This window comes from Pseudorca crassidens, chromosome 10 (assembly GCF_039906515.1).
Source record: "Pseudorca crassidens isolate mPseCra1 chromosome 10, mPseCra1.hap1, whole genome shotgun sequence".
NCBI lineage: Eukaryota > Metazoa > Chordata > Mammalia > Artiodactyla > Delphinidae > Pseudorca > Pseudorca crassidens.
The window spans coordinates 107256162-107271135 of record NC_090305.1 but is presented as its reverse complement, the minus strand read 5'-3'; the positions used below and the strand labels follow the sequence as shown (position 1 = coordinate 107271135).

At 64.2% G+C, this 14974-nt stretch overlaps 1 protein-coding gene across 2 annotated transcripts; it reads left to right on the top strand.

The window, feature by feature from the left end:
- The first annotated feature begins 405 nt into the window (after positions 1-405).
- KLF15 (KLF transcription factor 15) lies at positions 406-13696 on the top strand. Of its 2 annotated transcripts, none has more exons than XM_067755737.1 (3): positions 406-563; positions 4736-5836; positions 12589-13696. In XM_067755737.1, exons 2-3 carry the CDS (start codon positions 4761-4763, stop codon positions 12749-12751), a joined length of 1239 nt encoding a protein of 412 aa, XP_067611838.1. In that variant the 5' UTR covers positions 406-563; positions 4736-4760; the 3' UTR covers positions 12752-13696. The 2 variants fall into 2 exon arrangements, with proteins under 2 accessions (XP_067611838.1, XP_067611839.1); XM_067755738.1 differs by lacking the exon at positions 406-563 and adding an exon at positions 965-3513.
- The last annotated feature ends 1278 nt before the right edge of the window (positions 13697-14974 follow it).

Below are 14974 nucleotides of genomic sequence, written 5' to 3'. Positions count from 1 at the left end.
CGAGGGGCTGCTGCGGACTCCAGCGAGCGCGCTCTCCCGAGGGAGCGGGAGGCTCACCTGGCCGGACACCCGCCTGCATCTCTCCAGCAGCGTCCCCGACAAGTCCTGGCTTCACCTGTTGGCCCGCTCGGGGTTGCAGATGGGAGCCGGGGAGAGCGGGTCGGGCCGGGGCTGCCCCGCGGCGCCCACCCCGCGTGGGCCCTTCTCGGAGCCCCACGTTCTCACCTGGGCTAGAGCCTCGGGAACGGACACCGCGGCCGCCGCGAGTCCACTGCGAAGGGAGGGGGCCGGAGGGGGCGGGGCCGGGGCGCGTGACGCGCGGCGCTGGCCAATGGGGCGCGCGCCCGGGGCCGAGCCTCCTGCGAGCCTTCCCGGCGCCCGCCGCGTCACGTGAGCCCGGGAGTGAGCGCCGAGCGGGCGGCGGCGGCGGGGGCTCCGCCGCAGCGACGCGGGCCGGGGCGACCAAGAGCGAGTGCAGGACGCGCGGCCGCCGCCCCCAGCGCAGCCCGCAGGGCCCCGGGACCGCCGGGCCTGGCCGCCGGCCGGCCGTGCGCCGAGTTCAGGTGGGAGCGGCGCGGCGAGGACGGACGCGAGTGGACCGGGCCTGGCGCGCAGAGGGCTGGCGGGGCGCAGGGGAGCTCGGGGGGCGCGGGCGGGCCTCTGCACGCCAGGCCGGGCGCCCGCACGGCTGTCCCAGGCTCCTCGTGAGCGTCGGAGGAAATGTCGGAGGAGCGGGGTAGCCCCGCGCGGGGCCGGGGGCGGACAGGCTGGTGGGTCAGCGACCCCACGTGCCCACCGGCACTTTCCCCGCGCGGCTGGCCCGCTGCCTAGGCGCCTGGCCCCGCGTGTCCGTGCGCGTCTCGCGGGCCGGCCTCCCATATGGCGGGCGCGACGGGGCCTGCGGGCGGGCGGGCGGGCGGGCGCGCGGCGGGGAGGGGCGGAGGGGTTACTGTCGGTCACCGCAGCCGGCCCGCGGGAGGGGGCACGGGCCGAGGGCTCGGTGCCCCGCGGGCGGCGCCCCAGGCTCCCCCTGCCCCCCTTTCCCACACACGTTCCCACTCACGCGGGGACACCACGCGGCTCCACGCGCGAGCGTGTCGCGGACGCCCCTCCCGGCTCTCACCACGGGCCGCACACGCAGTCACACGGCAGGAACTCGCACCCCCGCGCGGTTAGCGGAGCGGGGAAGCCACCCCGCTCGCCGCAACGGTCCGCTCGCTCTCTCTCCCCTCGGTCGGCCCCCTGTGGACCTCCCCCCACCCCCGCTGTTTTCTGGCCCGGGTGACAAAATCCCCAAGTGCCTGAGCCCCTGAAATCACTTCCCCTCAAGGGCCGGGTGGCTCGTGGGGAGCCCCGCCGCCCCACAGGTGCGAGGACGCTGGGCTCGCGACTTTGGGGCCTGCGGGGCGGCGCGGGAGTGGAGACTCTTATTTTGAAGGGCGGCCCCCGCCCGCCGCCCCCGTGATTTTCACGCTGACCCAATGGAAGGCCCTTGGCCGGCGCTGGGCTTGTTATCAATTACATGTTGTTCCTGCAGCCGCTGTGTCCCCGGGAGGATAAACAGCAGGCCTGGCCGGGCCGGGGAGGGGCGGAGTCCGGAACAGGGCGTCCCTCCCCCTGCACGCAGCCTGCGTCTCTCGCCGTGCCACGTGCTGCTGTGTTTCAGGGCCGGCGCCCGGCACCCCGCAGCCCCTACTGGGCTCTCAGTGCCTGCGTCCACCCAGGCCGATGAGCCCTGCGTTAGGACCCAGGCGGTCGGCTGCTGCTTCCCCACCCCGGCCCCAGCCCTTTCACTCAGTCAGCAAAGTTCTGCCAGGTCCTGTTTCAGACTCTGGGGTAACAGTCAGAACGGCTTATATTCTGGTGGGGAGGTAGACAGAAAATGAGGTACACAAATACATAACTAAGATAGTTTCAGGCAGTGGCGACTGTTAGGAAGACTGCGATGTGGGGTGGTGTAACCGAGGGTGATCAGGGAGGTCCCACGGGGAGTGACTTATGAGCTGAGATCTAAATAAGGTACTCCCTCCTAGAGTGCTGGGGAAGAGGGGTCCACGGAGGGGAAACAGCCAGGGCCCTGGCCTGAGGCCATGAAGCTGGTGAGCTTGGGGCACAGCCAGTGCGAGCGGGGCAGGTGGAGCTGAGGTCTGGGGCGGATGGGCAGGGTCCAGGTGCTGGGGTGCTGGGACGAGATTGGGTCCCATTTCCTTGGGAATCTGTAAGTTTCCTCCTACCCCGCCCTACTCTACTTATTTATTTCCCCCTCTATTTCTTTGGTATCATTTAATCTGTGAATACCTCAGTTTATATCTCTAAAATGTAAGGCGTCCTTTGAAAAGTGTGTAGCAACCACAATACATCATCACAGTTAAAAATATTAACTGTAATTCCTTAATATCATGGAATATTCAGTTAGTGATCACATTTCAGGGGAGAGTTTCAAGGGCAGGAACACGGCCCAATCTGCCCCTTACCGCCTCAGTCCTGGTTCCAGGAAGGCTGGAGTCCCCGGATTCCTAAGCATCACAGCAGAGGGGCAGAAAGACCACATACTCACCCACTGAGGCTAACCCTGAAGACTAGTCCTGACGGGCATCTGCATGGACGCCTGCCCCTGTAGTGAGTGCTCAGCGTGTGTTAGCTCATTGGTGGTACAAAAACCCAGGAACTAGGCACAGTTGGCAGGATCCCCATCCAAAACATGGCACAGAGAGGTTGTGCCACCTGCCCAAGGTCACACAGCTGGTAAGTTGCAGAGGCAGGAGCTCAGCGTGGGCGACAGGGGAGGGGGGGGGTCTCAGGCTGAGTGTGGACTCTGTTCTTCACATTATCTGGCATTTTCATTCCTTCTCAGCACCCGATTTGGTGAATAGTGTATGTTTTTAAACTCCCAGTTTTAAATGCTTAGCTGAATATTTAAAACCAAAAGGCCAAACGTTCTCCTGCAAAACTGCCCTGGGTGCAAACTTGTCACCTTGCCTTAGCTTCCTGGACACGGTCATCAGAGCATGGAACAGATGGGAAAATGAGGTTTGGGAGAGCGAGGCCTTGCCCAAGGTCACTAATGATGACCTGGCTCTGGGAGGTCCCTGCCCCTGGTTGGGCCTGTTGACCGTTGGGCAGTGCTGGGTGCCAGGTGCAGGACTGGTGCTCACGACAGAGCAAGGGGGTGGGTGCAGACGTGATGCCAGGGAGCAGAGGCTCTCTGGCTTTGGGTGCAGAACACCCTTTCCTCAACCTCAGCAAACACCCCGCTATGGTCACTGGGTGGGGACAAAGGTCCGCAGAGGTGGCCCTGTCACAGCCAGACACTGTTGACTCTCCTTGGACACCGGACCCAGCATGGCCTTCAGCTTCCCCCTCTCCTCTCTGCTGACGTTCTCTGAGCCCCTCCTGGGCACCAGCTGCCTCACCAGGAGCTGGGGACACAGCTGCGACCCGACGGCCCAGCCTGCCCTCATGGAGCCCCTGGTCCAGTAGGGAGACGGGCATGAGCTGGGCCTTCCTGAGGTGGTGAGTGATCCACGGGGTGCAGCCCAAGGGGTCTTATTTTCCATGCAGCAGGCAGTTGTGAAGTCAAAGGAGATAATAGCTGGGCTCCGGGACCTGGGTGCCTTTTGCTCCCTCGGGCTACCGCCACAGGGCCTGGCCCTTGCACCGCTAGGAAAGCCCCGGGGAAGGTGCCGGCCCCGTTGAGAGCGTTTTGTGAAGGCCTGTCCCTGCCTTCCCTGATTCACAGAGCAGGCAGCTGAGACAGGAGGGGTCCAAGAACTGGGGGGTGGGGGGCTGTCCCCCTTCAGATGGGGAAACAGCCCGTGAGGGCGTCTAATTTTTTGCCTCCGACTAGACTTGCCTGATTAAAATACAAACTGCCCAGTTATATTTGCATCTCAGATGAAATAATTCTTTAAGCCTGCCCCATCTAACGTTTGGACACACATATTAAAAGTCGTTCAGGGCTTCCCTGGTGGCGCAGCGGTTGAGAGTCCGCCTGCCGATGCAGGGGACACGGGTTCGTGCCCCGGTCCGGGAGGATCCCACATGCCGCGGAGCGGCTGGACCCGTGAGCCATGGCCGCTGAGCCTGCGCGTCCGGAGCCTGTGCTCCGCAACGGGAGAGGCCACAACGGTGAGAGGCCTGCGTACAGCAAAAAAAAAAAAAAAAAAGTTGCTCATTCTTTAGAATCTGAGTTTCAGGTTTAACTGGGTGGCCTTTATTTTTATTTGCTTAATCTGGAAACCCTACCCAAGCTGCAGCAGCACGGGGTCAGAGGGCAGGTGGCCATTCTCCTACCCCCTCCAGTGATTCTGCAAGAATGAGGCTGAGGTCGGTTGTCCTTGGGATGGCAGTGACTCTGCTCAGCTGGACGGGGGTGCCGCCTGGCTGTTCGGGGTGCCGAGGGCCTCCTCACACGCTCACCCTCTCCCTCCCGTGCACTCACACCCAGTCACTTGCAGACACACGCATGTTCCTTCCCAGAATTGTTCTGGAAAATCTCTGTGCAACCACAAGAGCCGGGTTGTGCAATGGGCTTGGAGAGCACTTTTGCAAACAGGTGGTGCAATTTCAGAAAACACTCTTGCAGACAGAGTTCTCCCGTGAGCCAGGATGGACGCAGGACCCAGACGTTCGGCAGTGGGCGGCTGTGGCCGGCCACAGAGTGGGGTCAGGCGCCCCCAAGGTGGCGGGTGAGCGCGCTGCCCTCCTGACTGGGCCTCCTCCTTCCTCTCCGCAGCCGCCCCCAGCACGGCTAGGCCAGCATGGTGGACCACTTGCTTCCAGTGGACGAGACCTTCTCGTCGCTGAAGTACCCCGTTGGTTACCTGGGTGACAGGCTGGCCGGCGGACGGGCATACCACATGCTGCCCTCGCCCCTCTCGGAGGACGACAGTGACGCCTCCAGCCTCTGTTCCTGTGCCAGCCCTGACTCGCAAGCCCTTTGCTCCTGCTACGGTGGCGGCCCCGGGGCCGAGGGCCAGGACAGCATCTTGGACTTCCTGCTGTCCCAGGCCACGCTGGGCGGCGGCGGCAGTGGTGGCAGTGCTGGGGCCAACGGCGGCCCCATGGCCTGGGGGACCTGGCGGAAAGCACCGGCACCTGTGAAGGGGGAGCATTTCTCCTTCCCCGAGTTTCCTGTGGGAGACCCCGATGACGTCCCGAGGCCCTTCCAGCCCACCCTGGAGGAGATCGAAGAGTTTCTGGAGGAGAACATGGAACCAGGGGTGAAGGAGGCCCCAGAAAGCAACAGCAAGGACTTGGAGGCCCGCGGCCAGCTCTCTGCCGGGCCACACAGGAGCTACCTCCATCCTGGGGCCAGTGGGAGAGAGCGCTGTGCCCCCCCGCCGGGAGCTGGTGTGGGCGGCAGCCAGAGCGCGGGTGGGGGTCCCGCCCCCGACGGCCCCATCCCCGTGCTGCTGCAGATCCAGCCGGTGCAGGTGAAGCAGGAATCTGGCGCCGAGCCCGTCTCCCCCGGGCAGGCCGCTGAGAGCGTCAAGGTGGCCCAGCTCCTGGTCAACATCCAGGGGCAAACCTTCACGCTGGTGCCCCAGGCGGTGCCCTCCTCCAGCTTGAACCTGCCCTCCAAGTTCGTGCGCATCGCCCCTGTGCCCATCGCCGCCAAGCCCATTGGGTCGGGACCCCTGGGGCCCGGCTCCGCCGGCCTCCTCATGGGCCAGAAGTTCCCCAAGAATCCGGCGGCAGAACTCATCAAAATGCACAAGTGTACTTTCCCCGGCTGCAGCAAGATGTACACCAAAAGCAGCCACCTCAAGGCCCACCTGCGCCGGCACACGGGGGAGAAGCCCTTCGCCTGCACCTGGCCGGGCTGCGGCTGGAGGTCAGTATGGCGGCGGCAGGCCGGGTGTCTCCACGCTCCCGGCTGTGCTGTCGAGGCCACGCTCCCCACCCTTAGATAAGGCTGCTTAGGAAGGGGAGAGAGGGGTGGGCAGGGGCAGGGCCAGAGCTGGCACACCGCCCAGAGGTTTTCTGGTGCCTCCAGATCCCTGGTCTGCAGTCTCACGGTGACCAGGTAAGGCTGCGCCCGTGCTGGAGGAGAGGGGCTGGGCCACGCAGAAGGGCTCTCGTGGTAGTGACAGGGCAGCTCAGAATAGTGCAGGGCGGCTGCAGCCGTGTGCACCGCTCCTCGTGCCTCGGGGTGCCCCCAAGGGTAAGTACCACCCTTACTCTCCTTTACGGCTGAGTAAGCAGAGGCTCAGAGCAGCTAAGTAACTTGCCCAAGGGCGCGCCACTTTGCAGAAGGGACTTGAAGCCAGGCGTCAGATCAGAGAAGTCACAGCCCGACCAGAGGCGCCAGCTGTCTTTACAGGGTCCTGGGGCACCTAGGCTGTGCTCCGCACGGGGTACCTGGCGGTGGGTTTGGGAAGCCAGAAAGGCCAAGGAAGAGCGAGGACCAGGCTAGGGGTGCTGCACCGTGGGCGGGGACTCCTTCCAGGCTCTCGACTCTGTGGCACCGCGGGGGGAACCGGCTCTCCAAGGGGTGGGGGTGGGGGCGGCACCGTGGGGGAACCGGCTCTCCAAGGGGTAGGGTGGGGGCTTGCCCAGGGTTCCCCAGCCCATGAGAGGCCGAGCTGGGCGGCACCCTTGTGGCTCTCCCCCAGGCCCCCGGGGGGCCCACCTTCTCGGAGGGCACGTCCACCTTTTCCTGAAGCTCAGGCAGCAGGTCGGGAGCCGACACGCTCAGGGGTGCCCCCGGCGGCTCTCCCCTGTTTAGGACACCCTCCCTGCAGGAAGCTGGCTTGCCCAGGAGGTGCGTGTGCTGCCAACACAGTCTGGGTCTTGACTGGTGCAGCTTCCGTGTGTGTGTGTGTGTGTGTGTGCGTGTGTGTGCGTGTGTGTGCGTGTAACAACAGGCACGCTCTTCCGTGTGCAGAACCGGACCTCACGAGGGGCGTGTGGCTGTGTGTGCGGGCTCGTGTGTGCACCTTGCCGTCTCCACGTGGGTCTCTGCTGCGTGACCAAATGTGATGGTGCGTGTGCGCGTGGCACGTTTGTACCCTGGGCGTGTGTGTGCGTGGGTGCACGCAGCACACGGGGGACAGTTTGCAGCTTTTGTTTCCTGCTGGGATCTCATCTGAGAGTTGGCCCCCTGGGCAGAGGTGCTGGCCGCAGAGTCCCGGCTGGCCAAGGCTGTGGCGTGGCTGGGAGCTGTGACCTGAGTGTTGGATGTGATGCTGGCGGCCCCTCGCCATGGAGTGCTGAGCTGGCCAGAGAAGGGACTTTTCCAAAGGCGCCCACAGACCTGAGGGCTTCTTCCAGAGCCCCAGCCCCAGCCCCAGCCCCAGCCCCGCGGGCCTCCCGCCTCCCGGCCGGGTGTACTTACGGGGCAGCTTGTGGGGCCTGTGGGCTGGCGGGGTGCCGTGTTCAGTGGTCAGACTCGGGGCCATGCAGGGGCTCAGCTGCAGGAGAGGGCGTCCTGACGCCTGGGGTGGGGCAGCTGGTGGCGAAGGTCGGAGCCCCAGCCCCGATCTGCCGCTCCAACCGTTGCCCTCCAGTGGTCCCCTGGGCGAGCCTCCGTCTCCCATCTGGAAAGTGAGGACTTGCTCCCTGCCACTGCCTGCCAGGGCTGTGCGTGCAGGGGTGCACAGCAGCACCCCTTCCCAGGTGTTGTGCGGTCGCTCTCATACGAGGTCAGAGTGTGAGAAGGACCCGGAAGGGGCTCGGCCCGGCTTCCACGTGGGTGGCACTCCGGGTCAGAGGCACCCAAGACTCACAGGGCTCGGCCTGCGTTCTCCTCGTGGCGGGGCTAGGCTGTGGAGACATGGGGCAGCCTCACGTTCCCGGCCACCGTCCCCGGCCACTGCTGACTGTTAGGAAGGGGCCTCTCCGCTCAGAGTGAGGCTGGGTGGAGCCTCAGGGCGGGAAGGTGTGGTCTTGGTCAAGGCCACCCGCCGGCCCGCTTCCCCAGGAGGAGAGGACCTGTGCCCTTCTGGGCTGCCCCAGAGAGTAGACGGGACACTCAGCCCACAGTGCTTTACAGCGGGGCAGACTCAGCCCCGGCACGGTGGCCTCAGAGGGACTGAGTTCCCCATGGGAGGAGCTGTATGGTGGGGACTCAGCTCTGCCACTGTCTGAGCCCTTGCACGGGTCTTGCCCAGGACCCCCTCGGCAGGGGCAGGCATGGTGGGTGCCTGGCACAGTGAGCTCTCCCCGGACCCCCCTGGGAGCCGTCCCTGCTGTCAGCCACTCCTGGAGCTTCTCCCAGGTCTGGGTCTGGCCTTCATGGTGTCACATGTGGCAGACGCACTGCCTGGCCGGAAGCTGAGGGCGCCCGCCCCTTGGAAGGGCTGTTTCTCCCTGGTTGGTCTTCAGGGATCCTGAACCCCTGGGAATGTGCACGTGACGTGAGTGTCCCTTAAATATGCTCATAGCCTCCAGCCGAGGGACAGAGGTAGAGGGAGTCCTTCCAGCAGTTGGGTGGGAGGATAGATGGGCTTTGGGGCAGCTCCGTCGGGACAGGACAGGGGATAACATGACAGTCACCAGCTCACAAGCACTCACGGAATGCCAGGCACTGTTCTAAGACTCTCAGAGCTGGAATTCCCTCCACAGATCCCCATACTTGCTTGCATACTTCCTTCCACGGGGGGCTCATTACCTACTCTGGCCTTTAGGCCTACTTTGGTGCACTCAGGTTCCTGTCCAAACTCCTCATTCTGGCCCACGGGCACACGGTCTGCTCGCCAGCCTCCCCTCCGCAGCGCAGGCGTGCTCGGCCCTCTCTGTGCCCCGTGTCTCCGGGGGTCTCCTTCAGTGGTAGCTGTCGTCAGTCTTGCGATGGTTCTGCCTTTGTCCTTCCCACGTCACGGGCTCTTTGAGGCCTCCCAACAGCCCCGTGATGTGTCGGCACCATCACATTTTACACAGGGGGACGCTGAAGCCCAGAATGATCAAGTCATGTGCCCGCCGGGACAGAGCACGACCCACCCACGCTGTGGCCAGCACAGTTCTCCCACATGTAGCCCCAGGCCCTCTCCCTCCCCCTGGGCACCTAATGTCAGTCATCTCTTCCCCAAGGCTGTCAGGTGCCGGGCCCCAGCGTATGGGCCGGGAGAACAGAGCGGAGGGGTGGCAACAGCGAAACAAAAGCTCCTGACCGTGCTGCAAGGCCACAAGTAGGCATCAGCCTGTCGTCCCATTTTAGAGAGGGGGAAATTGCGGCCAGAGCGGTTCAGGAAGTTGTCCACTGTCACACAGCTGGTACGTGGCAGAGCCAGGCCCTCAGCCCGCCTGTAGCCTCAGGATGTCTCTGCAGCCCCCTCCACACCTCCAGTGGGGGGTGGACCTTGCCCTGAGCCAGGCCTGCCCTCCGTGGGGGGAGCTCACCGCCCCCAGACCCCTCCCTTCTTCCTGGTGGTCTTGGCGAGCAGTTGACCCTTCCTCCTCTGGGGCTGGTTCTGGCCGTGGCGTCGTGTCCTGTGCCCTGCCCGGCACACCTTTGGGCCGTGAATGGCGTCCCCCAAGGTCATCACTGGCCCAGGTCACCAACCGCCCCTTCCTGCGGTGTCTGGTCCTGAGCCCAGTACGCCCTCTTCTTTCCCCGTAGTGGCCTGGTTCCGGCGCCCTGGAAGGGGCTGGGGCCAGACTGTCCCTATTTGGATCTCACCATCCAGGAAGAGCTGTTTGCCACCTTCCCAGAGATTTCCTTGCTTCACTCCTGGACGCAGTTCCGTGCAGCGGGAAGTCCTGTTCATCCACAGAGAGTGCTCTCCTGCCGCAGCTAATAGGGATACTAACGACGTCCAGCAGCCCCACGTAGCGGGAGGGCCCAGAAGGAGGCTGGCAGGCTGAGGCTGCAGAGCCAGGGACAGCATCCGAAGCTGCGGCCCCGCTGCCACGACCCTTCCCTGCAGTCGCAGAGCCCGAGTGCTGTCGGGCAGGTCGCGCACTGCATGACCCTGGGGCACCGTTAGCCTGACCGTGCACAGCGGTGGCTTCCTGGCTGACGGAGGGGCGGCTCCGGAGCGTCCTCTGGACCCCTGCGCTTCCTTGGCCTGCACCCCAGCAGCACCGATCATGGTCGTGACTCAAGAGGGCCCAGCTCACAGCCGTCAAGCGATCGCCCTCCGCGCTCCTGGCCTCTGCACCCTCGCGGTCCTTGCGGCCAGTCTGCCCCTCCCTGTGTCCAGGAGGAGCAGCCTCAGAGAGCTTGGTGACGTGCCCGGGTGGTCCAGGCAGTAGGTAGCAGAGCTTCCTGCCCACCTGGCCCCTTCCCGTGACGGCTGCCATATGGGAGAAAGTGGTGGGGGGGTGCGGCGGGGGGCTTCTCAGGGCCCCTGTGCTACAGGGAGAGGAGGGGGTGTGTGTCTGGGAACAGCTCTTCTCAGGCCTGGATGTCCCTCGGCTACCTGCCCCTCCCAAGCACCCCCCTGATGAGAGGCCGCTGTGGCCGTTGTGTCACCACTTTGGCCTCTGAGACAAGTCCTGGGAGGTGGGCAGGAATCCCAAGGACCTCACTGGACGGGAGAGGACGGACTCTGAGGCCCAGGACAGGTGGCGAGTTTGCTCAGGGCCACGCAGGCTCACCGTTGGGGTGGGGGGGCCTGAGCCATCTGGCCACCCCACCGGCTCTGGGACCCCAGCAAGCCCCTCGTCCCCTTCGAGCCCTCGCTGTGCTGGCGTCGGTCCAGGGAGGCCGGTCCCGGCTCCCTGGCCGGGAGGGTGCGTTGTTGGAGCCTTCGCCTGGGGCAGGCCTGGCTCCGCTGGGGGCAGGTGGCCCGGGCCCTGACGGCCAGGAGCCTTGATGCCGCTCCCCGCCTGCACGGGGCTGCAGTGGCGCACGCCGCCTGGCGCGGCTCTGTGGAGGAGGCCAGGCCTTCTGCGGGGAGCAGGGCAGGCAGGGCGCTGTGCAGGACCTTCGCTCTGGCCTCGGCTGCTCTGTCACTGGTGACCCTGGATCAGGGACTCATTGCTCTGAGCCTCAGTTTCCTCACCTGGCAGACGGGCCAGTTCCTTATTGGCAAAGGTAGCCAAGAGCACTGCTCTCTGCCTGCCCCGGTTGGCTCCCTGGGATGGGAGGTGGAGCGCCAGCCTCCAAGCACAGAAGCCTGGCCGCATCGCGCCGTGGGGCAGGACCCTGGCACCGGAGGGGCTGAGGGACGCCGGGCCGGGCTCCCCATCTGGTGCTGAGGCCCTCCTGCCCTCCACCTGAGCCTTCCCTGGGCTTGTGCTGCTGGACCGTCCTGGCCCTCAGCAGGCTGTGGGACCAAGGCTTCCACACACAGGGTCAGGCCCGAGGTGGGCTGCCAGTCCCGGCCTGGGCTGGGTGGGGGACAGCGGCTCCGGGCCGCCACGTCGCCTACCTCGCGCGTGGCCCACGGACAGGGCTGTTGGGCCGGGTGCTCCTGTTCACATGTCCTTACGTGTGCACGTGTTCACATATCCATCTTTGTGGTGTGCACACGTGTGAGTGCGTGCACCTGTGTTCATGCTGTGCACACGTGTGGCATGTATGTGTACGCAGTGTGCATCGTGTGCATGTGTGTTCTGGGGCAGGAGAGGACTGACTGACAGCTTCTATCCTCCCAAGGGCGCCGCCGTGTCCGCTCTTTCGCATAAATGCATGTACTGGACACCTACCATGCGCTGGCACTGGGCCGGCCATGGCGTGTATGTCTTTCGTCATGGAGCTGACGGTCTAGTGGCACAGACTGACATTCATCAAAAAGTTGAAAACTGAAGTTGCAACAGTGGCCAGGGCCAGAAAAGAGAAGTGCCCAGTGCCATGGGAGCTGAGGATGGGATGCAGTCCTGGAGGGCTTTCCTGAGGAAGTGACATTTGAGCTGCGCTCTAAGGGATGGGTCGGCGGGAAGAGCATTCCAGACAGGGAACAGTACAACAGTACGTGCATATGTCCTGGAGTGAGAGAGGCCAAGGGCAGGTCGTGTAGGCAGAGCACAGAGGAGGAGAGCGTGTGTAGGGAGGGTGGGGTCTCACTGCCTGGCCCAGGGTCGGGAGTGGGGAGAGCCTGGAGTGCCTGAAGTCAGTGACGACAGCTAAGCCCTGTGGTCAGCTCGGGTCCCCTAGCAGCTGCTTCTCCCCAGTGGCCTCTGGGCTCCCACGCTGGTGGGGGCCACAATAGGAAGGCTGCAGGGAAACCATTTAAACCCTCAGGAACACCTCGCAGGGGTGCAGTTTTGCTTGGGGACATCTCAGGGGGCCCAGCTTTTAGGAAAGTAGGGTCCAGGGGTCGTGGGGGCCAAGTCTGAGGGCCCTTCCTCTTCCGTGGCGGAAGCGACAGAGGAGCTGGGAGCTCCCTGCAGGGCTGGGCAGGGGCCTCGTCCCCGGGCCTGTCTCCTCTCGCGGGGGAGGGCTGCCCGTGCGGACACTCACAGGAGCCCCAAGTTCTGGTGTAAGGGGGGCTTGAGGTGCACCTGCAGTCGGGGGCCTGTGGGGTCACCAGCGGCCCTCAGGCGCCAGCACGGGCACAGGCCTGCTGTCGGCTGCTCTCGCCTCCCTGGAGGGGCCGGAGGGGCAGCGGGGGAGGGGGGGACAGCAACCCTCCCAGCGGATCCCGAGCGCTCCGGCCCGGGGGCTGCAGTGGTGCGGCCGCTCACCGCCCTGTCCCACAGGTTCTCGCGCTCGGACGAGCTGTCCCGGCACCGGCGCTCGCACTCGGGCGTGAAGCCCTACCAGTGCCCCGTGTGCGAGAAGAAGTTCGCGCGCAGCGACCACCTGTCCAAGCACGTCAAGGTGCACCGCTTCCCCCGCAGCAGCCGTGCGCCTCGGCCCTGACCCCGACCCGGCCGGAGCCGCCCGACCACCTGCCCCGCCCGGTACTTTGTAGCAACAAGTTATTGGCCTCCTTCAGAGGGACTTGTCATCTTCCAGGCCCCCTTCTGGAGCCCGGGGATGCGGACCCAGGCCTCCACCCGCCCCCGCCTGGGGGGGCCCGGAGGCGGCCTGGGGGCCCTAGTGCCTTCCTGCGGCCCGGCCGCTCTCCCGCTGGGCTCCCCGCCTGGGCCAGGGCTAGCGCTCGATTGCTGGGGCCGAAGACGTGTGCAGTTTCGAAATGTCAGTTCCCGGAGGGAGCCGTGCTGGGAAGAAGGAAGTAGGCCAGACGTCCGGGGCTGCAATGGAGTGTGAGCGTGGCTTTGTCCAAGATGCCTCCCTTGGCCTGACCCCTGGAGGCTACGGTGGGGAGCTCTGGGGTGCAGGACCTGGCCTCCGGGTGGATGTGGGATTGGGGGACAAGCCCCCTCTCAGCGAGGTGGCAGTGCATGTGCTTGAGTTAAGTGTGCAGGGCAGACGGACAGATGCAGGTCTGCCCCAGGGCGACGGTACCGGTGTGGCTCAGCCCCTCATCCTGTTTCCAGACAAATCCAGACGGCAGCCTCCAGGGTCACCTTCAAGAGGAGAGGGGAGCCGCTGCGTTGCGTGTGGAAGAGCTAGACAGAGCCTCCCAAAACCTGATTTAGAAACGCATTCCTTATTTTGTGTAGAAATTAATATCAAATGAACTAGCTTGTTCTGAGAGGTTATTTCACATCCTATGAATGTGTGTAAATAAAGTGTACATAGGTGCCGCTACAGCAAATCTTTTAATAACATGTCAGCATTGTGTAAATTGGAAATAAAATCTATAAGCTGGTGTACATATGTTACAGTTATATATATTTTCTTTGGTCCTTCATAAAAATATATTTACTTTGCCAATAAAAAGAAAAAAGACCTTGATAACTGTGGCATTCGTGTGCTGCTTCCCTCTGCTCTGCCAGGAACGGGCGTGATTTGGGGCTGAGTCTCCGTGTCTGCATCACTCAGGGGACCGTGGCGTGTACCCGGAGGGATACAAAGGCTGCTTGGGTGTCCAGCCCCTGGTCCAGGAGTGCAGGGTCCCCACAGCCCCACTTCCACACCATGGGCTGGGTCTCTGCTCGTTCTGGTTTCCTGGAGGGCCGCCTCCCTTCCACAGACCCACGGCCGCCCCATCCCAGCATCACTGTGGGAAGAGACCGCAGGCCAGGTCCCGCACACAGGGCCACCGCTCCCGAGTTCCTGTCTGAGACCCTGGCTTGGTACTTCCCACCTTGTGTGCATGGAGCATGTATCATGCACTTACCGTGTGCACCGTGGCGGGGGTGTGGAGCAGACCGTTTCCCCCCTCGAACCCCTCCAGGAGATGGCACGTCATGTCCACTTGCGATTTCTGAACCGATTAGGAGTCTTGACCAGGCGGAGGCAGACGCTGGAGGTGGGGGGGCGCGTGGAGGGGGGGATGGCCAGTGCATGGGGTTAGGCTGCCGCCTCGACGCAGCCCAGCTGCTCCGAGCTCTTGGGAGATGAGGTTGAGGCCTGGACCCATCTGCACGCCCTGGCGGGCTGGGAGCAGGGCCGGCGGGGACCAGAGAGCAAGGAGGGGCCGAGAGCTAGCAAGGAGGGGCAGGGCAGCCGCATTGGGCACCACAGCGAGAGGGCTGCCCAGTTCTCTGTCCACACGACGTGGAGGCCGTCCTTTCCCGGGGCCTGAGGCACGTCGGGCAGGGGGCTCTCAGTGACACCCTCGGACCTGGAGCAGGTGGCGAAGCTCCGTGGGTTTGCAGCGGAGATGTGGAGCAAGGCGTGTGCGTGTGTACGTGTGCATGTCTGCACGGGTACTCTATGCCTCTACTGAGGTGGAGGCCATCGTCCCCGCTGACCTGGGAACCTCTCGCTACAGCTGTCTTTCCTGTCGGTGCAGCGGGCAGGTGTGCCCAGCACAGCACAGACCATCTGAGAATGGGCACCCCATCCCGACTGGCCCTGGTCCTGGGGAAAGGACTCGGCCTTGTGACCTCTGCCCTCTGACCCTGACCGGACGTACTCTCTGTGGCCAAACATGCTGTGGGGAAGCGAGGCATTGATTTCCAGGTGCATTAACGTAGAGCTTTCTTCATCCATAAAGAAGCAGTGGAGCCTAGATAAGAGGGCCACGGGCCACCGGGATGGTCACACTGGAGGAGCCCGTGAGCACACAGA